Source organism: Gadus chalcogrammus, chromosome 8 (assembly GCF_026213295.1).
Source record: "Gadus chalcogrammus isolate NIFS_2021 chromosome 8, NIFS_Gcha_1.0, whole genome shotgun sequence".
Lineage (NCBI taxonomy): Eukaryota > Metazoa > Chordata > Actinopteri > Gadiformes > Gadidae > Gadus > Gadus chalcogrammus.
Window position 1 is genome coordinate 4,087,012 of NC_079419.1, and position 22,808 is coordinate 4,109,819.

The following is a 22,808-nucleotide window of genomic DNA, read 5'->3' on the forward strand; positions in this document are numbered from 1 at the left end:
TGTTAGCTTATTGTTAGCTTATTATAAGCTTACTGCTTGCTTACTGCTAGCTAACGGCTAGCTGACTGCTAGCATAATGCTGGTATTGGCAAAGTCGTACAAAGTATTGGCTCTTGAGTCAGGAGATATGTTCAGGTCTAAATCAAAGGTGGGAATTCCACGGGTCAGTTAAACAGGCCTTCACAACATTCACATTTTAACCCTGGATTTAACCACCTTTGATCAATATAACTGGACTCACAGTGAAAATAGGCTAGCATAGATTAAGTATACACAAATATCCTATGCAATTCAACACAGCTTAAGACATTAATCTTCCCTGATAAGTATGGATGCTCTAGTTGGATGTTTTGATGTACTTTTTTTTGCTTGTTTTAAAGTTCTTAGTCTTTTTAAATGTTTTAACATTTAACCACAACACGTGGTTCTATCTATGTCTTTGTTCAGTCTGTTTTTCTTCCCTCTGTTTTTTCTAGTATTTTGGAAGTACCTCACAATGAGAAGGTTAAACCTGAGATATCGTTAGTACATACAGCGCTAATGTATACACAGCGAATTAGTTCACCAAGTAATACTGAAACTAATTATATACTACTTCTTTGTTATCAAAATGTGTCGATATACTAACACAGACATAGCCTCTAACTATACGACTGAAGAACAAACACATGTTTTTTTTTAGGAGTGTTCACACTCCTAAAATACAGTGATTTATACGTTTGTGTGCCTGTGTGTGTGTGTGTGTGCGCCTGTGTTTGTGTGTGTATGTGTTTGCGTGCTTGTGCTTTTGTCTTTATGTGTGTGTGTTAGCTATAGATAAAAAAACTTTAATGATAGCCTTGGACTATTTTAAACCTTACTGATCTACTACACATCATTGAGTTAGACATCTTGTGGTAATACTGTAGCAGCTACAATGTGAATGGCCGTACACCTGAAGCTATCATTATTGCTGTAGCTCTTAAGACTTATGCGTAAAAAGGTATTTTTGCCTCATTTTCTGAATTACTTAAAGTGAACAGCTTATAATTACAAAAACATAAAGTAACACACTAAAGACGTAAGATTATATTTAGTAATTTTTAGCTGAAACTTTTCAGCCACTTACTTTTATACAATATCTTTTAGTCTAAGCATAGCCCTTTTGTTTTTTAATTGCATCGTTCTATACTGCTGTTTAATGCTTGTCCTTTCCTTGTTTCTAGTTTTATATAATTCCCTGAAATGGGAATCGCATCTGCAGCGTATTATTTAGCTACTATTGCAAATGGCGCTGTTATTATTCTACATTTACTTTATATTATTTTGATTCTTTAATTTTTTTACACTGACTTATTTTATTTTGTCTATGGCCCCAACCTAGCCTGGGAACCGAAAAATATCGCAAGCTCATGTTTAATTTGCTTTGCAGATAAGGTCTGGCTCTCCCCTCGTACAAAAAGATGTCCGCCCAACACGAGACGGCGGCCGTTGATGTAAAACGGCTTGTTGATAACGCAATCGAGACTTGATGGTATATTTTCGCTCAAAGAAGAGGAAATGACGGCAGATTTAGTTGAGAGGAAAGGTGCTTTTTAGTTGCTGTGATTGATTAAGGGCCTATCCAACGGCGCCCAGAGGCATTTTAGTCTGCGCCAGTTCGTGACGCTCTTTGGCTCAAACAAGCCAGTGTTTGAGCCGGTACGGAGACCTCCTCTGGACGCGGAGGAAGAGGGAGACCTTTACTGGCACAAACAAGCCAGTGTTTCCCAATGTCTACACAAATGCGCCTAAATGCGCACGGAATTCCTTCATTGATTCTCAAAATGATTGGCGGTTATTAAATGCATGCAGAATTTTGATCAGAGCACAGTAGGATCTGGATAAGGGCATCCTGCCTCCACCTAGTGGTAAGAGTGGGAACTGTGAAGCCTGTGGTTAGCCTACAGCTGACAGCTATACGCAGTTATGTTAATGTGCAAGGTTGAATTTGAAATTGTCCTATATATTTAAAATCATAGTTGGGAGGAAAGGTAAAAAAAACATAAGGCCTCTGAATCCGTTGAGACTGATCCGTAACGGCACTTGTCTGCGGTCAGGTTTCCAGTGTCTGCGGAGACTCTGTAACAGATACTGCAGCAGTTCTGCTCGCACAGCAAAAATGTCAAATTGAGCAGAAGGTCAACAAAAGTGGTGCCTCAGGCCTCAGAGACGGAAAGCAAATAGACCTATCCAATAGAACAAGACCATGTGCTAGCCACTAAAGCTACATGCTCGATGGCTGGAGCACTACAGAGCGAGCCCATTGTCGGCACAGTTGCTACGTTGATTGAAGAATGGAATTGTGGGTGTTGTAGTTGAACCAGTTGAGAACAGTATTGTCCCATGGTAGAAAAAGTAACTGTCAGTAAAAGTGCCAGTGCCAGGGTAGGCTTAAATAAACCTAAGTACAAGACATCCTTTTAACATGAACAGATGGTTGAGGCGGTTGAGTTCCAAGAAAGAACATAAAAAACAAAAACCCAAAGGAAAAATAAGCGAGAACGATGAAATTGAGCACGGTGGTACCAGCGCCAGTGTGCGCTAGAGATCCTAGCGGCCCAGCCTCAGTCTGCCCCCCCTCGCCTGGTTCTGAGCTCCTGCTCGTACCGCTCCAGCTGGGCCATGAAGCCGGGGTTGGGCTCGATGACGTGGCGAGCTGTCTTCACTTTCTGCCGGATAGGAGGTGGAGGAAAACAGCACAAGTCAGGATATAAAATCAATGAAATCAAGTGGATTTTTCCAGCTGTCAGGGATGCACATTGTGGTAAGGGAGTTGGTGAGGTCACCCCTTCACTGTAAAGTGCTTTTGGTACCTGGAAAAGCGCTAAATAAAAGTGAAATAAATATTAGATGGCATACTATATCGCAATCGCAATATCTCATCTCATCTCATCTTCGTCCGCTTATCCGGGGTCGGGTCGCGGGGGGAGCAGCTCAAGCAGGGGGCCCCAGACTTCCCTTTCCCGGGCCACATTGACTAGCTCTGACGGGGGGATCCCGAGGCGTTCCCAGGCCAGTGCTGAGATATAATCTCTCCACCTAGTCCTGGGTCTTCCCCGAGGTCTCCTCCCCACTGGACGTGCCTGAAACCCCTCCCAAGGAAGGCGCCCAGTGGGCATCCTTACCAGATGCCCGAACCACCTCAGCTGACTCTCTTTCTAAGTAAAGGAGCAGCGGCTCTAATCCGAGTTCCTCACGGATGGCTGAGCTTCTCACCCTATCCCTAAGGGAGACGCCAGCCACCCTTCTGAGAAAACTCATCTCGGCCGCTTGCACCTGCGATCTCGTCCTTTCGGTCATCACCCAACCCTCATGACCATAGGTGAGGAGGATAGGAACGAAGATCGACCGGTAGATCGAGAGCTTTGCCTTGCGGCTCAGCTCTCTTTTCGTTGCGGTAAAGCGAACGCAATACCGTGGTAAAGCGAACGCAATACCGCCCCCGCTGCTCCGATTCTCCGGCCAATCTCACGCTCCATAGTACCCTCACTCGCGAACAAGACCCCGAGGTACTTGAACTCCTTCACTTGGGCTAGGGACTCATTTCCTACCCGGACTAAGCAATCCACCGGTTTCCTGCTAAGAGTCATGGCCTCAGATTTAGCGGTGCTGATCCTCATCCCAGCCGCTTCACACTCGGCCGCCAGCCGATCCAGCAATCGCAATATTGGTCAAAATAATCACAATTAGATTATTTCCCCAAATTGATCAGCCCTAGTTGGTAATGTCGAGGAATCTGTCTGAACATCATCCAGAACCTTTCATACTGGGAGTTAAACCCCCAAACCCTTGCCTTAGATCATCTTACAATGGCACCCTAAACGTTTAATCTACGGGGTTGCGTTAAATCAAATACCACCCACACATAGTCCTGCGTAAAGTTAGCTCAACAGGCTAGGCTACCGCGGCTCACCTGCAGGGCGTCACCGAGCGAGAGCTTCCTGTGCTTCAAGAGGTACGCCACACACACGGTTGCAGAGCGACTGCGTCCGTTCTTGCAGTAGACGACGGTGCGGCCGCCATGCTCCGCCTCGCTCTGGATGGCGTCGGCGCAGCGGTCGAAGTGGCAGTAGAGGTCCTCGTTGGGGTCGTCGTACACCGGAATGCGCAACATGGCCACGTGGTCGGCCGCTGGGAACGGCTGCTGCCTGGACACGTTGATGCACAGCGTCACCGCCTCCTGCTGGATGAGCTCGGTGCTGCAGGCCGAGCGCGCGTTGCTGATGAGTAAGGCCCTGGTCACCTGACAAAGCTGGAGCATCCTGAATGGCTGGGGGGGGGGGGGGGGGGGGGGTGCGCTGCGTCCGAGCTTACCCTCACCGGGCGCCTTACTTCTAAAGCAGAAGAACAAATTAATAAAATAAGGTTAAGTGGTACTTTGCTTAATCCCAGGACAATAATAGAAATTCAAAAGAGAAAACGTTAAACATATCTAGATACACAGTTTAAAAAGTAAAAGTGTTAACATACAAAAGATATTAAAGAATATAATAAGTTACATAGAAGATAACATAAAAACATAACAAGAAATAAATCGAAAAATATATAAATAAACACAATAAAATATATCAGCACAAAAATGCTACAGACGATTAAAGAGCAATCTCATTTTCCTCTTGGTCGGCAACTCAAATCCGAGGTCACTTGTGTCCTTTGCTTTAAATATACATCTCTCCATTTTAAAGTCTCCATTTTACAACAGTTTAAAACATTTTAAACTAGCCATCGTCTGTATCCCATGTCCTCACAACCCCTCACTCTGCACGCCTCAACTGGCTCATCAAGGACACTGCTACAATATTCTGACAACTGCGTCCAATCACAGCCGAGCACTGGCTGCCCTATAGGTCAAATCTCTATACCCATATATATTTTTTTATAATTTCGTTTTTTCCTTGCATTCCAATGATATTGTTATTGATTATTGATAAGGTTTCACCCGTAGAGGCGGTCTGGTCCCGAGTCCTCCTGACCTCGCTGGTGTTGAAAGCAGGCGGACTATTTTTACTGCTTGTCTCACGGAGAGAGCTGCCCGCCTCGCTGCGGCGCTCCCTGGGTCGTAGTGCCGCTCAGAATGGAAAGTTGGCACTTTATTTAACGGCCCACTCAGTGGTCAACAGCATGACCGGGACAAAAATGAAGACTTCGAAACTTTAATTTTGATAAATAAATAGGGTCGTTCTTTCAAAAATGTTTTCTCAAGTGTGGATTGAAACGTTGTTTAAAATATTTGGCGTCGACGGTTGGGCTACGGCGTTGTGTGATTAATGACCTCAGAAATAGTGACCGGTTTTGGGCCCTACTGTGAGTGCGCGCGCATGCGTGTCTGGCGCGCGCTTGTCTCCTCGTCTGCGTGATGACGTAACATTACGCGGTTGGCGAACCCCCCTTTCCCAGAATGCATTTCTGCTCCGAAAGCGAGCAGCTAGGAGGAGGAAGCGCCGAGATGACGGAGTCAGCGGGGTGGCTGCAAAAAACAAAAAAAAATGACTTGCCGATGTCCGTTTGAATAAACTTTAAGACGCACCCCCATCATACATAGAAGAAGAGCTATCTAGCTCGTTTAATTCGTAGCTAGATCTAGCTATCTCTGCGTTTGGATTATTGTCGGTGAGTTTCTAGCAGCGCGTTGTTGTTGTCACGACTTCGACCGGGCCGCCATTTAATTATGTTGTCGAACCAGAACGGAGACCTCCTCTGGACGCGGAGGAAAAGGGAGACCTTTAACATGTGTTTTGAAATGTTTTTATACCCACACTGCCCGATGTGATGTAGAGGATAGGACTAAATAAAGTGTTGGAAGCGCCACAGGGATTTGGTCCACCAGCAGTGTTGCCAGATTGGGCCCAATCTGGCAACACTGTCCAACAGTCCAGGTAGCATGGCTCATGTTAGCCCCGAGCTAAGCCCCCCTTTAGCCGCGTTGTAAACACGACCCAAGAGTCGTGAGCGGGGTCCCGTCCTAGTTAAAGTACGAGCAATGTTTCCCAAGAACACATTAAAAACAGTTGGTGGCCGTCGACGGATCGGGTTTTAAATCCTCCGCGGGTAGATGTTCGTGTCCCCCCCCTTCACCGACAGTGAGCTAGCCAGGGTTAGCACCGTGGAGGTCCTCAAGGGAGTCTGAAACAAGGAGAATCCTCGTGGTGGTAGACCACCACTAAACTAATAACTAATCATCCACCTGTGGTGGTTCAAACTGGACTGATTTCCCCCGGCTTACAGTGACGGTACGTCCGCAGGGTGAGGGCTGCAGAAAGACGCTTTAAATGTAATTGTAGTTGAGTTTTCTTTGAAGTGGTTCTCGTTGTGCTTGGTTTCACTCCAATGTGTATTACACTACTGTGCATCTTTTCTAGAGTGGGTGGGTTTCTGATGCTGTTATATGCACTGCATTTCAAATTGTTAACTATTTTGATGTGGGTACACAGAATGTGTTTTTAAATGTGTGCTGGATTTGTATTATGTGCCATATATGGTGTTGGCGCGGGAAAGTGTCTCTTCCTCAATGAGGGTTGCTTACATGGTGCCCCCCCCCCCCCCCAACTGACTCAATTTCTTTCCTTATGATTGATAAAACAACTGTAGTAGCAGTAAAATTAAGTATATCATAAATTTGTATTTATTAGAATTATAAAAATGTAACATTTCTTATATAAAATCGCATTTGATTAGAAAAGATAACTTGCACTCCTTCAAATTTCATAAATATTTTTTGAAAAGTTTCAGAAAATAAACCTAAGCAATAAAAAAACGAAGCCAGGCCCACATTCCTAAATAACTCTCCCATGGGCAATAATTATCATTATCTGTAATTGTCTTGGTGAGCTGGTCTTTGCATATTGACTCTTGACAGCCTTGAATTGGCCATTTTGCTTCCTCAGTCAGGTTAATAAATTCCACCTCTGATCCTATGGTCAAATTATTGTAGAATTAAAAAGTAGTAAAAACAATCCAACTGAATCAAGAAGATCCATTTAGCTTGCCGTTATGTAGAAACTAGGTTCTTGAGTCCTATTAGTCCATCTGAGAATTATAGTTCAGCGGTCAGTTGATAAGTAATGTTAGGTTGAAAAACATACTTAATATGCTCATATATTTATAGGTTATCTTAAACCCATATTATCCAGGTTGTCTTATAGCTTATTTGAAGGTTGATTTAATGTTAGTCACTTTAGTCTCACTTTAATAGAGAACAATACACATTAGAGAAATGGTTTATAATATCGGTTGTGTTCTGGGTGACAACGTGATATTTACTGAGATCTTAATATTGGCAAATCTGATGTTAAATGTTTCTTAGTCTTATGATACATTGAAACGTGGGCCTCAAGAAAGGTTCCGCAAAAGCATTAAGAATATTCACAAAATCAATGCCCTGGAAATGTGTAATGTATTTGGTCATTAAAAGGCAAGCACATCTTTTGCTAGTTTGAGTTTTTGAGATTTTATCTATTGTGGTATTTTACCGTAATGGAGAAAATCTCGGAGCAATTGGGAAAATAAGTTGTATTCAATTTATTTGATGTTGAATTTATTTGGTTTTAGAAAAACATTCCTTTGAATTCAAAAGTATGTTGAAATAGTTTTCCTAAAATGGTCATAAAAAATAAATATATTCTGTAGGATGTTCATTATGGATTAATATTCACCATTCGCATTCAGTCTTGCAATGTTAATTATAATTATGTGCTTTCAAGTCGTATTTTTCTTGTTTTACGCATAGTGCCCCCTGGCAATAAAACATAGGTAATAATCTTGTGTTGGAACTCAAATTCAGCTTTAGGAGGGACTTCCTATCATTATGGTTACGTTACATGCCGCATAGTAATTTCGATTTCTATGCATTTTAAATCAATGTCTGTCACTCAATTGTACAGTAAGTCCATTGTTTGTAATATTAGACAGATAAAGTTAGTGATTGCCTGGTTCTCTTTATTTTCCTGGTTGACGGTCTGTCGCCTAGTTGTGAGGGAAACTGCACGCTAGTTGTCCTGTATAATCATAAGTCTTATGAAAGTTTTATTTTTGGTTTGAATACCTAGTCTTCCATGACCCTGATGTATACATCAAAATGTTTTTTTATATTCTTCCTTCTGAGGAAACCGCATATATCTGTGCTTCATTTTGTACACTATGCAGTTATACTTGATTGGTGTGTAAATCAACATTTCTAATCATTGTCTAGATAACACAGTGCAAGTTAAACCTTTAACAGTTTGTTTTCAGTTGCCTGTGCCCTGATTCTGACTTAAGTCTTAATGTGTTGGATTTAATTGAATAAATATTCAGGTGTTTGAGGAGATGTTTTTTTAAATATGATTCCCTTATGGTCCCCTCTTTTTCACCCATTTAGAAGTTACTAACTATTTAAATACGAATTAACCTAAACGAACAAGCAAATTAACGCTGCAAAATAATGTCTGAATAACCCTTAAATAAGTTATACAGTAAGTGAGTCCTTAAACTCAATCCACTATCCCTCTTAGTGATGAAATCTACGATCTAGCTCTCTTTGGTGAAGTGAATCGAGTGATTTAAGGTTTTGTTCAGTGGAACCCGACACTCAATGTGATATACAGTCAGGACAGGGTTATGTTGAATCAACACAAGCACTCACTCTTTCCATACAGATTATAAAGACAACGCAGGGAGCGAAACCTCAACTTTAAATCATTTCACAGGATGATCTGATTGCTTGTAAAAGCCTTTACCAGGATGTCGATCATACCCAATTTATTAGGACTCTAACACAGTTGACTTTTTACTACGTATAACACTGACCTGCCTCTTGACGACGCCACCACTCAAACCCCCCCCTCTCCGTCGTCGTTGCAGGTGTCCCGGGCGTCACCATGGCGACCGACATCACCTCGCCGCCCCGGTTCTTCCACATGCCGCGCTTCCAGCACCAGGCCCCGCGCCAGGTGTTCTACAAGCGGCCGGACTTCGCCCAGCAGCAGGCCATGCAGCAGCTCACCTTCGACGGCAAGCGCATGCGCAAGGCCGTCAACCGCAAGACCATCGACTACAACCCCTCTGTCATCCGGTACCTGGAGGTACGCCCCAGCCTCTACCCGCTCGCCTCCTTCTGTTCTTCACCTGCCACTTTTAAGTTCATAACCTGCTCCTATGTGTTCCTGACCTGCCTCTATGTGTTCCTAACCTGGCCCTATGTGTTCCTGACCTGCCTTTATGCGTTCCTGGCCTGCCTCTATGTGTTCCTGACCTGCCTCTATGTGTTCCTAACCTGGCCCTATGTGTTCCTAACCTGGCCCTATGTGTTCCTAACCTGGCCCTATGTGTCCCTGACCTGCCTCTATGTGTTCCTAACCTGGCCCTATGTGTTCCTGACCTGCCTCTATGTGTTCCTAACCTGCCTCTATGTGTTCCTAACCTGCCCCTATGTGTTCCTAACCTGCCCCTATGTGTTCCTGACCTGGCCCTATGTGTTCCTAACCTGGCCCTATGTGTTCCTAACCTGCCTCTGTGTTCCTGACCTGTGTCTATGTGTTCTTCACCTTCCTCTTTTAAGTTGTTAACCTGCATCTTTATGTTCTTCACTGTTGTAATCCTAATCTGCGTCTTTGTGTTCCTTATACCGGTCTCTGTGTGTTCTCCTTTTCGAAGTCACTTCCCCTTCCCTTCATTCTGCTCACGTTCTCTGCGTATATAACGTCCGGTCACCTCGCTGTCACTCTTGACTCAAGTGTTCTTGTTCCGCCAGAACCGGCAGTGGCAGCGGGACCAGCAAGACCTGAGGGCCATCCAACCAGACGCCGGCTGTTACAATGATGTCAGTACCTACAGACAGTGTGACCATCAGCCATGACTCTCTGCATTCTGAGTGTGTGTGTGTGTCTACGCCACTCTTTGGGAGAGGTATGTGTCTAATGTGTGTGTTTGTGTACGTGCACACCCCCAGCTGGTGCCCCCCATCGGCATGCTGAACAACCCCATGAACGCCGTGACCACCAAGTTTGTGCGGACCTCCACCAACAAAGTCAAGTGCCCCGTGTTCGTCATCAGGGTAAGAGACGGCCCCTCACACGCTGCCCACCAGTTCATAGACTAAGGCCACCTCTACTTAAGGTTAACCGGCCAGCCCCCCCTTTCACCCATTTCAAATGTTTGGCCTGCATGTATTCATGCCAATTATGGCCCCCATTGCACTCCTGATCGTCCTGGAAGGACGAACTGAACTGACTTACCTGCTCCTTGGAGACATGTATCTGGATTCATGGTCAGTCATGTTAGGTGAAAGTGTCTGCTCCTGTTCTTCCCCCCCCCCCCCCCCCCTCCCTGGTCCAGTGGACCCCTGAGGGCCGACGCCTTGTGACCGGGGCCTCCAGCGGTGAGTTCACCCTCTGGAACGGACTCACCTTCAACTTTGAGACCATCCTACAGGTGAGCCCCGTCGAGCCCTCACAGCGCAGGCTAACTGCTAATAGATCCGTTTGGAGAATATTGTTTTTGGTGAATATCTATATAACACAAGAACTGTGTTTTTCGTCTGTGTACTATTGGCCTACATTCTGAGTTCTGTTGTCCCGTGTTCTATTGTCCCAGAGTTCTGAGTTCTATAGGACACTGCGCCCTGGTTCTGATGTGTTCCCTGTCCCGCTGTTGTCTCCCCCCCCCTCAGGCCCACGACAGCCCGGTGCGCGCCATGACCTGGTCCCACAACGACATGTGGATGCTGACTGCTGACCACGGCGGCTACGTCAAGTACTGGCAGTCCAACATGAACAACGTCAAGATGTTCCAGGCGCACAAGGAAGCCATTAGAGAAGCCAGGTTTATACCCCATCTACCATTTTCTGTAGTCCATCCCAGTCGCTCGGTACTAGCGTGTTTCTCCTCCTGTGTCTGCTCCACGACGCGGTCCTTAGCGACGGTCGCCAGGCATACGGGCGTGCGGTCGCATAGCCTCGCCGAGTTGTTTCTGATATCCCTCGTGTTGCTGCTCTATGTGCCTGTGGCTGTTTTTCATACTTACCTTTATTTATTCCTGTGTAAAGAAAACGCAAAAAAGGTTGATTTTTCTATTTTCTCTGCAGTCTTGTTGAATAAAGTGATGGATATTCTAAAGGTAAACACCTGTCTCCATGGCTAGGCCCGATGAGATCAGTCTGTCCAATAAAGTTGTGCCCAGGCATGTAAACCTTAACCAATAAAGTGCCAGCATTTCAGAACCAATAAAGCATTGAGTTAAGGGTCTCGGAACCAATAAACACTGAGTTGGAGGGCTGCCCTGATAAATGAGAACCAATGAAGTTGCAGCATGCAGAAGGATGGTTCTCCCACACAACTTCCTATCCCCACACCTAGTCCCGATCACTGGACCCCACGGTCTAACCAAACTATTAGCTCCCAACGTTCACACTATTGTTCACCATGGCCCTATAAAGCTTGTAAGCCTCTCAGCTAAAGCTAGCAGCATCTCAGCTAAAAGCTAGCTGCGCATCATTGTCCCTCGGTGGTCCAAAATCTGAACCAGAACCTCCAGTTGCAATAGGTACGTGCCCCCATTAGGGGGCAGTAGTGATAGCAGTAGCCAGGGGGGGGGCCCATCAGAAGCACAGCTGGTCGCGTTGCGGCAGCATAGATCACAAGCTTGTTCCAATAAAGTGGTTGAGTAATTTTTGTGTTGACAGTAGTAGTTAATACACCTAGTTCTTCACACAGACTGTTGGCCGCACCCTAACCCCTCCAACCAACCCAGACCCTTTGCTGTTTCACCCCAACTCTGCCCTCTTTGACTAACGGGTTGTGCCACAGTGAACCTGGGATAGGCTTTTAAATAAAGATCCACCACCATCACCTCCCCAGATCAGCAGAATATGGCTTGCCACACTCATTGATCAGTGATTCAATATTACCATCAGATTTGTGTTTTTACCTTCAGATTTTACAGTCAAATATGATCTTCCCAGGGTCTGTCTAGCTGAGCAGACTTGGAGTGTGTGTGAGTGTGTGTTTTTGTGAAGGCATGTAGTTGATTGTTGGGGTAGGGTTGAGCGATCAAAATCAATTTATCCTAACACGCTTCCAATTTGGACAGGGCCATTGGACTTGTGCCCTGTGTGGGTTAGATTTGGTTGTGTGTTTTTGTTCAATGTGAGGACTGTGGGATTTACAGAACATGTAAGTGACGCCTAATGGCCAGCAGATGAAGCTGTTTCCATTTTTCCCACCTGTGACTCCAGTAAGAGAATGTATTTTGGTGCTGTTAAAACTGAGGTCTGAACACAACCGCCACAGAGAGTTGGTAATCTAGGAAGCAGATCTAAATCGTGTGGAAGGGAAGGGTGCAAGAATAGCTCCATTGATAATATTCACATTTGCTTTTCGCCAGTGTTGATTTGGGCTGTAGGGCATGAGGTCAAAGGTCATAAACAAACACGGTTCAGGAGGCCCTGTCATCAATGACTATGAAGGTCTCTCGCCCACGACCCTTACTCATCGCACACAACTGAGTCTCGTGAGCGAGAGAATTTAAGAGTTAGTGAGCTGGTCGGTGGAGCCTTCTGTACCTCTGTTGTTCTGGTGGACAGCTAAACACTGTCCTGTGGTTTCTCCTAGAATAAGACGACATGGAAACTAAGCCCCAGGGCTGGGTTGGTTTGCGTCTGTATACACAGTTGCTCCACCTCCACCTCTATTGGTGTGCTTGTTTCTGTGGATTACGATTAACAATCCTCAAGGGTAAATCCAGGCTGAGATTCTACACTGCCCCCTTGAGGCAGGTTTTTGTCACTCTGACTGTGTCAGCGAGTCTGGGGGTCTTGTAGCTTGTTTAGTGGTCGGGAGGCTCCGGTCGGGGGTCAGTGTGGATGAGGGTGGGGGTTAGGGTGGGGGTCAGAGTGGAGCACTGTGCTGATGGTCTTCCTCTCCTTGCCTGTGTTCAGCTTCTCGCCCACCGATAATAAATTTGCGACGTGCTCGGACGACGGGACCGTTCGCATCTGGGACTTCATGCGCTGTCACGAGGAGCGAATCCTCCGAGGTCAGTCTGCCTTACACACACACACCTTACACCCTAACACGCACACACACGCACGTCAAGTAACGCACTCACACAGCAACACGTACACAAACACCTTGCACGCAAACTCGTCAACATGTATACAAACATTCCAACATGCACACACACGTCAACACACATTATAAGCATACATGAGCATGCACACGTTACACGCACACAACAACACGCATATTTCCTCAAATATGCATATTCTTCATCACACATTTTAAACACATACACCTCCATCTCATACAAGCACACACACACACACCGTGTGTCACAGGCACAAGCATTTGAATGTGCACACAATATGTCCTGACCCTTGCCTGGTGATGCTGCTTAAATCAGACACCAAACACAAACACGCATAATCTCACGTACACATACCTCACACACACTTAACAGGTTTCTTGCACACGCACTGGCATTATAGCCCAGTAAATTGTTACAAATACTCAAAAGATTTATCGCCCCCTGCTGGTGAATGCATGCAAAACCGGCTGCATTGTTTTTGATATCACTACGTAGGCTGGGAAACGCTTGTGATGATCATTCAGGGGTGACCCATTACACTGGAGGATTCATCCCCTACAGCTCAAAGCAAACAGAGTGTGGATTTTCGCCCTTTCACCACAAACTCGAACTAGAATGACATTGTTTCAATGGAAAAAGACACTGAAAGAGCTCGTTTCTGCCTTTGGGACGTGTCAATAAAATGTTTTGTTTTTGCACATAAGACCGTAACACACACACGCGTGCGCGCACGACCGGAGACCAAGGTCTTCTGAGGACCACACTGTGACTTTTAATCAATTTTAAATTAGGGTTACCTAAGCCTTTCAAATTAAAAGTGAATTTGAATTGTCAACAAAAAAATAATTGGAGCGACTTCAGACAACTAATTACAGCTTCTATGTGTAAACCATACAAAATATTAACAAGAACACTTTTAATAGTACACCAAGAAAAGGTTTATGTTTTGGTCACAATATTTTACAATAACTGGTTAACTCTGCCCTAAATGAAGGCATAAACCTTTTGATCCCGTTGTAGTTCCAACACGTTAAACAACTGAAATATCTCTTGCTTCTATTATGGGATGTACGATCAATACCCTGCATCCAGTTTCTTGTCCTCCCAACCAGCTGCTGGTGAACCAGGACCTGAATAGACTAACCTAGATGTCCTGCTAGTTTACACCGTTGCATTCAGGGCCCTCATCTGCAGACCCAACACGTAGCACCACCCCTTCATTCACCCTGACATGAACAGCACCACCCGCCCAGGTCACCCCTGCACTGGATACGCGTCACACTCCCAACCCTTTCCTTCTGTAAAGCTGTTTATAACGTGCCTCTGCTTCTCCTCCTCCCCCCCCCCCCCCCCTAATCAGGTCACGGGGCTGACGTCAAGTGCGTGGACTGGCACCCCACCAAAGGCCTGGTGGTGTCGGGCAGCAAGGACAGCCAGCAGCCCATCAAGTTCTGGGACCCCAAGACGGGCCAGAGCCTGGCCACGCTGTGAGTTCTGCGCTTACCTCCGCAGTGCGGTGGCGTTAAATTATTGACCATGATAGGACGCCTCTGTCTTTGAGTTTACCGTCCAGCGCGCAAAGCGGTCGGAGGAAGACAACGCAGGACAACAAGAGCTGCTTCCATCTGTGAGCGTGAGGAGCTAGCGGTAAACAAGCATGGTGCGTCCGCACTATGTACGTTTACTGCTAGATGTTCACACTCATTGATTAACATGGGAGTCGATTGAAAGCGTTTCTTGCCCGCCTTGTGTGCTGGAGGGGAACGGGCTATACAGTCGATGCTCAAGGCAAAGCATGTGGTCAATATGGGAGCGATGACAACAATGTCAAATACATCAGTAGAAAGTGGATTATGCCGTAACTGGACCAAGTGTCGAGGGGCGATGGGAATCGGAACACGACGTCTGTGTTATTGGACGGAGTTGCGAGAGACAGCGCATCGTAGGTCAGATCTGCAAACACAGTCGTCCTCGTGTTCAAATTTTGCCTGAATGTGGATTGTATTGATGCATGTGCTCCTAGTTACCTACCAATTAAGGTACAGTGCAGGTACTCCTTAAGGTATAGTGCAGGTAAGGTACAGCGCAGGTACTCTTTTAGGTACAGATACAGTATGTCTTGCCTATGATCAGCGGAACGTGTCCAAACTTCACCAAAACCATGTATTTCTATGTATTTATCTGCGGAACCGTCATTAGCAGTTTGCAGTAAAACCTGGCTGTGTGTCTAAAAGAGTTCAACACACCCTTCTAACCAGCCTCAGGAGAACTTCACCGTCTAAACTCATCGTCTCTCCCTCCTCGTCTCCCCCCCCCCCCCCCCTCTGTAGCCACGCCCACAAGAACACGGTGATGGAGGTGAAGTGGAACATGAATGGTAATTGGCTGCTCACGGCGTCACGTGACCACCTCTGCAAGCTGTTTGACATCCGCAACCTGAAGGAGGAGCTCCAGGTTTTCAGGGGACACAAGAAGGAGGCAACAGGTACGGCGGCCTGGTGCTGGTGCTTCTCTGCTACTGGTCTTGGTACTGGTGTGTGTGTGTGTGTGTGTGTGTGTGTCTGTGTCTCTGTGTGTAATATATCCAGTGTGTTTGTGTGTAATATATCCTGTGTGTGTCATATATCCCGTGTGTGTGTGTGTGTGTTTAATCTATCCTGTGTGTGTGTGTGTGTGTGTGTGTGTGTGTGTGTGTGTGTGTGTGTGTGTGTGTGTGTGTGTGTGTGTGTGTGTGTGTGTGTGTGTGTGTGTGTGTGTGTGTGTGTGTGTCATCTATCCTGTGTGTGTGTGTGTGTGTGTGTCATCTATCGTGTGTGCAGCGGTGGCCTGGCATCCCGTCCATGAGGGTCTGTTCGCCAGCGGCGGGTCGGACGGATCGCTGCTCTTCTGGCACACGGGGTAACCATGACAACGATCTGTTCCTATGTCGTGATCCGTCCTCTATTCCAACAAAATACAACTAGATAGGAATGTATAGATACGAGGATATATGTATAGATAATATGCGTGAGACTGCTCAGTCTCACGCAGTACAGCCCATCTGAGAGGCTCGTGTTCTGGGTGACCCACGTGGGTGACCCCTAACACGAGGGTGGCCCTCAAGGGGGACCCCGTATCTAACACGACCCTCATGGGTGCTTGTTCCCCCCCCCCCTCAGCGTGGAGAAGGAGGTGGGCGGGATGGAGATGGCTCATGAGGGGATGATCTGGAGTCTGGCGTGGCATCCCCTGGGACACATCCTCTGTTCTGGCTCCAACGACCACACCAGGTACCGCTCGACCAGAGCCCACACACATCCGCTCATGGAGAACCCTAAAACACCCACTCGTCTAAAACACACTCACATCCACCTATGGAGAACCCACTCACATCCACCTATGGAGAACCCACTCACATCCACCTATGGAGAACACACTCACATCCACCTATGGAGAACACACTCACATCCACCTATGGAGAACACACTCACATCCACCTATGGAGAACACACTCACATCCACCTATGGAGAACACACTCACATCCACCTATGGAGAACACTCACATCCACCTATGGAGAACACACTCACATCCACCTATGGAGAACAAACTCACATCCACCTATGGAGAACACACTCACATCCACCTATGGAGAACACTCACATCCACCTATGGAGAACACACTCACATCCACCTATGTAGTCCCCACTCACATCCACCTATGGAGAACACTCACATCCACCTATGGAGAACACGCACATCCACCTATGGAGAACACACTCACATCCACCTATGGAGAACACACTCACATCCACCTATGGAGAACACTCACATCCACCTATGGAGAACACACTCACATCAACCTATGGAGAACACACTCACATCCACCTATGGAGAACACACTCACATCCACCTATGGAGAACACACTCACATCCACCTATGGAGAACCCACTCACATCCACCTATGGAGAACCCACTCACATCAACCTATGGAGAACACACTCACATCCACCTATGGAGAACACACTCACATCCACCTATGGAGAATTCACTCACATCCACCCATGGAGAATCCACTGACGGAAAACCCACTCACATCCACTCATGGAGAACCAACAAATCAGTTGGATAAGGCTTAGTTTATTTCCTTCTGCCCAATCAAGAAGCGTGGTCCCTCGATCGTTCACCGTCGCTAAGCTATGTCATGCTAGCCGTGTCTGTATCACAATATGCGATTCACATTGACGCCTGACATGGTTCGCACCTTTTTAGATATAAACCCAAAGGAAAGCGTGTTTTAAAGGTGTGTTTCCTGGGTGTGTCTTCTCCGCAGTAAGTTCTGGACCAGGAACCGACCCGGGGACAAGATGAGGGACCGCTACAACCTGAACCTCCTGCCGGGGATGTCAGAGGACGGCATGGAGTACGGTGAGTTCATGGGTCGGGGCACGGCACTACCCGGGAGTCCACGCGCCGCTTCACCCCAACCCGCCATATAGAGTTGACCTCAGGTGGTCCTTCACAAGCTACTGGCGTGGCACGTCCCGGCTAAACCTGTCCTTGTGTGTTCCGAGCTAACCGCTAGCGTTGCTGTCCTTGTGTGTTCCGAGCTAACCGCTAGCGTTGCTGTCCTTGTGTGTTCCGAGCTAACCGCTAGCGTTGTTGTCCTTGTGCGTTCCAGATGACATGGAGCCCAACAGCATGGCCTCCATCCCTGGTATGGGCATCCCTGAGCAGCTGAAGGCGGCCATGGAGCAAGAGCAGAGCGGTAGGAACCCCCCCCCCCCCCCCCAAGTCAGTCGTGTGTCCGCTGGCCCGCCGGGGGTTTGTGTTGTCAAATGACGTGTTGTTGATCTGTGGGCGAACAGGGAAGGACACGGCTGCGGAAGAGGAGATGTCCATCCCAGGGCTGGACTGGGGCATGGACGAGGTCATGTCCAAGGACATGAAGAAGGTTCCCCAGAAGAAGGTCCCTTACGCCAAGCCCATCCCCGCTCAGTTCCAACAGGTAGGACGCCCCTCTGACCTCTCTCCTGACCTCTGACCTCTCTCCTGACCTCTCTCCTAACCTCTGTCTTGCGGACGAAAAACTCACCTGTCGTTGGTTTGTGATCAACAAACGAGTGACGACATGGAATAAAGCGTGTGTCTGTGTGCGCGTGTCTCTTGTCTCTCCAGGCGTGGGCTGACAACAAGGTTCCTCTGGTGCCCCCTGGTGGCGAGATGCCCAAGGAGCGCAAGGTGGAGCCGCAGAAGGCCGACGGGAAGAAGAAGAGCCAGGCAGAGATGGAGCAGGAGATGCTGCAGTACAGCAACCCCATGATGATGGAGGTAGACCCGCGCTTACTCCCAAGGAGGTTTAAGATGTCAGATTCACTTTTCTGAAGGCTATGACTCCGGCGTTACTGATGATCTCTTGTGTGTGTGTCCGTGTGTGTGTGTGCGCGTGTGTGTGTGTGTGCGTGTCCGTGCGTGTCCGTGCGTGTGTGTGTGTGTGCAGCAGATGAAGATGGATGGCCCCCCGCCAGGCCAGGGGCCCATGCCGCCCTTCCCGGGCCCCGGCTGCCCCATGCCCCCTCCCCCCCAGGGGTTCCCCCCTCAGCAGATGCCCCACAACATGGGGCCCCCGATGGGCCCTGGAGGCATGCAGCCCCCCTTCATGCCTCAAGGACAGATGGGGGCCCCGTCGGGACCGCCGCCCCACCAGGGGCCCCCTCAGAACATGATGGGACCCACGGACCACCACCAAGGCATGCAGAGGCACCCGGGCCCCCACAGGAACATGGGCCCCCAGGGGCCCCACGGCATGGCCCCCGGGCCCAGAGGGATGCAGGGACCCCCGGGCCCGGGCAACATGTTGGGCCCTCCCCCACGAGGCATGGGGCCCAGAGACGGGTCCCAGGGGCCCCCACCTCAGGGTGGGATGATGGGCCCCCCGGGGCCGATGATGAGGCCCCCGCTACGGACACACGGCAACATGTCCAACAACTATGGGATGGGCAACATGCAGGGCCCGCCCCCGGGCGGCATGCACGGGCCCCCAGGGAACATGCAGGGGCCTCCCTCCTTCATGGTGAGCGCCATTAGAGAGTGAAGGGAGTGAATGGTTGGGTGAACGGATGAATGGGTGAAGGAGAGCTGGACAACGACTGAACGGATGAATGTGTGAAGGAGAGTTGGACAACGACTGAACGGATGAATGGGTGAAGGAGAGCTGACCAACGACTGAATGGTTGAAGGAGAGTTGGATAACGACTGAACAGATTAATGGGTGAAGGAGAGCTGACCAACAACTGAACGGATGAATGGGTGAAGGAGAGTTGACCAACGAGTGAACGGATGAATGGGTGAAGGAGAGTTGACCGACGGGTGAATGGATGAATGGGTAGTGGTATGGTGGGTCATTATTCAAAAGCTGTCGCTGTGTATTAATGCCATCTGTTTGAATCTGTTTCCGTGTCTCCCAGGGACAGAACTCGGGGCCGATGATGCACGGCATGGGACAGCAAGGACCCAACGGTGAGTGGGGAGTTTACAGACCCCCCGCAACTTAACGGCGTAGACCCTCGAAGGAGGCACTCCATCCAATATCTACAACTACCGACCTTATGAACTACGAACCCCTGCATAGTAACATTAGCCCAAACTAGATAGAAACTGTTGCCTCATTATGGGAATAGACAAAAAAAGTAGTTTGTCTTGGGGTGCTTATATCCATTTTGTATAAGACATACATATATATAATAGAGTGTGCAAAGTTGACAAAACTTGTTTTCTCTCAGGTCTCATTCATTTGGTCGAAATGAGTGGTTTAACCTTGATCCCTTAGAAACTGCTCGCAATTCTCTACTCAAAGTTGGCACATTTATTTAAACGGTAAATGTATTTCCACTACATTGGTAGTGGAATGTAGTGTTATGTGACGTCTTTGAGCAAAGAAAAACAAGCCATCAACCCTGATATCCCTGTGATGGTTTCCTGTTTTCAGGAGACCCCAGAGGTCCGCCTCCTAACCACCACATGGGACCCCCCCACGACCGCCCGGGTGGTCCCGGTGGTCCGGGCGGTCCTGGGGGGCCAGACCAGAACCAGGGCGCCTACTGGGGGGACAACCAGCAGGGGCGACGCGGACCCCAGGACTTTGAGGGGGGCTCGGACTTCCAGGGGGGCCGAGGAGAGGAGGGTTGGAGGCAGGGAGCGAACCAGGGCTACCAGGGTGGAGGAGGAGGAGGAGGAGGAGGAGGAGGGAGGGGTGGAGGGAGCTGGGGCAACGAGGGGTTCCCCCGCGACGGAGCAGAGTTCAGAGGGCGCAGGGACATGAGGTAAGCCTGCTCAGCTCACTACCCGCCATGACTGTTGTATGCATGTGTGGAGGATGGAGTGATGAAGAACACGCTTCTGCGTTGATGACTTCTAACCGTAGGCTCTGTCCAAAGACTGAACCGAGGACTAAACCTAACCCACGTTGGAGTTGACTTGATATTAGAGATCAAAGATATGATTGTTTACTAGGCGTTATTGGATGAGGATTAAAGGTTGATGGTATAGATAAGATGCAGATTTCTGTGATATTAAAGATAAGAATGTTTATAGATAGATAGATACTTTAATAATCCCAGTGGGAAATTATTTCCACCGTATGAAGGTTCATGAAAGATATCAAATATTGAAATTTAAAGGTTGGGTATGGGATTTGCGAAACGCCAGCAGATTTTGAAAATACACAACTCAAATGGTCCTACCCCCTCTCGTTCAACACTGACTCTGACTCCACCCATTCCAAGTACATGAACTCGCAATCATGCACGAGCGCGAACACAGATGCGCGAGAGCGAGCCATTAGCTAGTTAGCTAGCTCCAGTAGCTACCGTAGGATAAGAACAAACAGAAGCTCTGGGTCACGAGCTTTGAGTACGTGCACAAATGGGTCGCGTGGGGGAGGGGGAGGGGGAGTGCAGTACGACCGTTTGATTGATGTCCTTACTGTCCAATGCCACTCGGTGGTTCTGGAAATCATTGGCTGGAGTTTGTCGAGCCCTGCCCGTTCGACAGATGATTGACTTGTTTAATTTTCATGTCAGTACTTCTAACTCAGTGTCTGTAAGTGGCTTATGATAAGGATTTTCAAGTAATTTTGCAAAAATGGCCAAAGAAGAGAATTCCATACCCAACCTTTAAGGTAAAGATATTAAGGCTGTGTGAAGCTGAGGGCCGGTACCAGCGCTGTATGAATACATACGAGGTGTGCTTCCTGACCGTCCCGTCTCTTCCAGGTTCCGGGGCGGAGGTCCAGGTCGTCCGGGGGCCCGCGGGGGGGGTGGAGGTGGAGTAGGAGGAGGAGGAGGAGGGTACTCGGAGGAGTACGGGGCCCAGGACGATAGCTTTGAGGCCCCGGATGAGATGGGCCGCGGCTGGGAGGGCGGCGGCGGCGGCGGCGGCGGCGGCGGCCGGGGCAGACCCCCCCGCGGTGGAGGTCCGCCTCGAGGTGGAGGAGGAGGTACGGAACCCAACATAGTGCATTGTGGGACGGACGCCACCTCCGCTCTGCTGGGCGGCGGCGGTGCAGAGAGAGGAGGCGTGCGTGCGCGTGCGCGTGCGCGTGCGCGTGCGCGTGCGCGTGTGCGTGTGTGTGTGTGTGTTGGCGATTGTGTGTTGGCGAGTGTACACGCCCCCACACACCAGCTCCAACACAAACACACAAACAAACCTGCCCCAACACACACACATACACGCCGTGTATGTGTGTGTTCATAATTAGTTTGTGTGTTCGTAACGTGACATATGCGATGCGTTCCTAATGGGTGTGCGTGTCTTCATAACCTGTGCGTGTGTGTCCTCTCCAGGCCACGAGGGTTACCGCGGTGACGGCCAGCCGATGCTGGACAGCTCCTCCCCCGGCGGAAGGGGGGAGCGCCCCCCCCCGCCCTCCTCCATGCAGGGCATGGACATGGCGTCCCTCCCCCCACGCAAACGGCCCTGGCACGACGGCCCGGGCACCGGAGACCCCCGGGACCCCCGCGAACCTCCCGGTGGAGGAGGAGGAGGAGGAGCTGGAGCAGGAGGGCCTGAGGGTAAGAGGAACATGGGGTGCTCGCTAGGTTATAATAAATCGGAGGGCTCTGATTAGGGTTGCCGCGGGATACGGTATTACCGGTGTTACCGGTGTTGGCCAACAGTGTTTGTGATGTTCTCGGCCTGTGTAGTAAATGAGTCACGTGACGGTATCGGATCGGAGCGTAGACTTGCGTACTCGCCGTTACCCGATCGGGCCTTTTGGGCAGCATCCGAGGCAATTCCGATACTGGTATCGGAACAACTTGAGTTCTGCTTCATCGACAACTTTTTCTGTCATGAAAAGCAAAAATCGTTTAAAGTTGGACGCTATCGGTCAGTTTTGGGAAAAACGCAAATCTTCACTTCGAGGGTTTAACTTTTGTGCGATTTCTTTCGATTTTTCTCGTTTGAGTGACCGTCGAATTGTTCTCTGTCCCGACAGGTCGCCCCCCCCAGAGAGGCGAGGAGGGGGGCTATGGGCTGGCCGTACGAGGAGGTCGTGGGGGTGGGGGCTGGGGTCCAGGAGGAGGAGGTGCAGGAGGTCCCCCTCTCAGGAGAGGAGCACCCAGAGGAGTCCCCCGTGGTGGCCGCGGCCGGTAGTGACCGCCCCCCCAACCCCCCCTTTCACATTGGTGTTGGGTGTCCCGCCCACTGACCTGGTTCACACTGGCCGCCACTGTGTTGATTGACACAA

General features: G+C 48.8%; 3 protein-coding genes across 5 annotated transcripts in view; 2 read left to right on the forward strand and 1 right to left on the reverse strand.

The window, feature by feature from the left end:
* dusp28 (dual specificity phosphatase 28) overlaps positions 1–4,293 on the reverse strand; it is a 4,434-nt gene extending 141 nt beyond the window's left edge. The window contains exons 1-2 of the mRNA XM_056597027.1: positions 3,935–4,293; positions 1–2,690 (exon numbers count right to left, since the gene is read on the reverse strand). The exon at positions 1–2,690 is cut by the window's left edge and continues 141 nt beyond it. Coding sequence (XP_056453002.1) covers positions 2,586–2,690; positions 3,935–4,282 — 453 coding nt within the window. The 5' untranslated portion in view covers positions 4,283–4,293 and the 3' untranslated portion in view covers positions 1–2,585. The remainder of the gene's footprint in view (positions 2,691–3,934) is intronic.
* Positions 4,294–5,428: 1,135 nt separating this feature from the next.
* On the forward strand, positions 5,429–20,401 carry wdr33 (WD repeat domain 33). 3 transcript variants are annotated; one of them, XM_056597013.1, is made up of 18 exons: positions 5,429–5,631; positions 8,860–9,080; positions 9,749–9,817; positions 9,947–10,051; positions 10,333–10,428; positions 10,667–10,818; positions 12,933–13,030; positions 14,442–14,568; positions 15,412–15,566; positions 15,901–15,979; positions 16,240–16,350; positions 17,394–17,488; positions 17,742–17,828; positions 17,929–18,068; positions 18,239–18,391; positions 18,561–19,133; positions 19,528–19,579; positions 20,049–20,401. In XM_056597013.1, the coding sequence occupies exons 2-18, from the start codon at positions 8,877–8,879 to the stop codon at positions 20,384–20,386; spliced, it is 2,634 nt and encodes an 877-aa protein (XP_056452988.1). In that variant the 5' UTR covers positions 5,429–5,631; positions 8,860–8,876; the 3' UTR covers positions 20,387–20,401. The 3 variants fall into 3 exon arrangements, with proteins under 3 accessions (XP_056452988.1, XP_056452990.1, XP_056452989.1); XM_056597015.1 differs by having other exon boundaries at positions 18,564–19,133; XM_056597014.1 differs by lacking the exon at positions 5,429–5,631 and adding an exon at positions 5,638–6,251.
* Positions 20,402–20,983: 582 nt separating this feature from the next.
* Positions 20,984–22,736, forward strand: LOC130387189 (uncharacterized). The gene is made up of 4 exons (XM_056596196.1): positions 20,984–21,012; positions 21,334–21,557; positions 21,904–22,131; positions 22,557–22,736. The coding sequence occupies exons 1-4, from the start codon at positions 20,984–20,986 to the stop codon at positions 22,712–22,714; spliced, it is 639 nt and encodes a 212-aa protein (XP_056452171.1). The 3' UTR covers positions 22,715–22,736.
* Positions 22,737–22,808: the final 72 nt, after the last annotated feature.

Bases quoted from the DNA above. Each gene is read 5' to 3' on its own strand.
- wdr33 (XM_056597013.1), top strand. From the start codon at position 8,877: ATGGCGACCGACATCACCTCGCCGCCCCGGTTCTTCCACATGCCGCGC. The intron at 17,489-17,741 runs GTGAGTTCATGG...TGTGCGTTCCAG, and splicing joins AGAGGACGGCATGGAGTACG to ATGACATGGAGCCCAACAGC. The intron at 18,069-18,238 runs GTAGGACGCCCC...TTGTCTCTCCAG, and splicing joins TCCCCGCTCAGTTCCAACAG to GCGTGGGCTGACAACAAGGT.
- LOC130387189 (XM_056596196.1), top strand. From the start codon at position 20,984: ATGGGTCGCGTGGGGGAGGGGGAGGGGGA. The intron at 21,558-21,903 runs GTACGGAACCCA...TGTCCTCTCCAG, and splicing joins GCCTCGAGGTGGAGGAGGAG to GCCACGAGGGTTACCGCGGT. The intron at 22,132-22,556 runs GTAAGAGGAACA...CTGTCCCGACAG, and splicing joins TGGAGCAGGAGGGCCTGAGG to GTCGCCCCCCCCAGAGAGGC.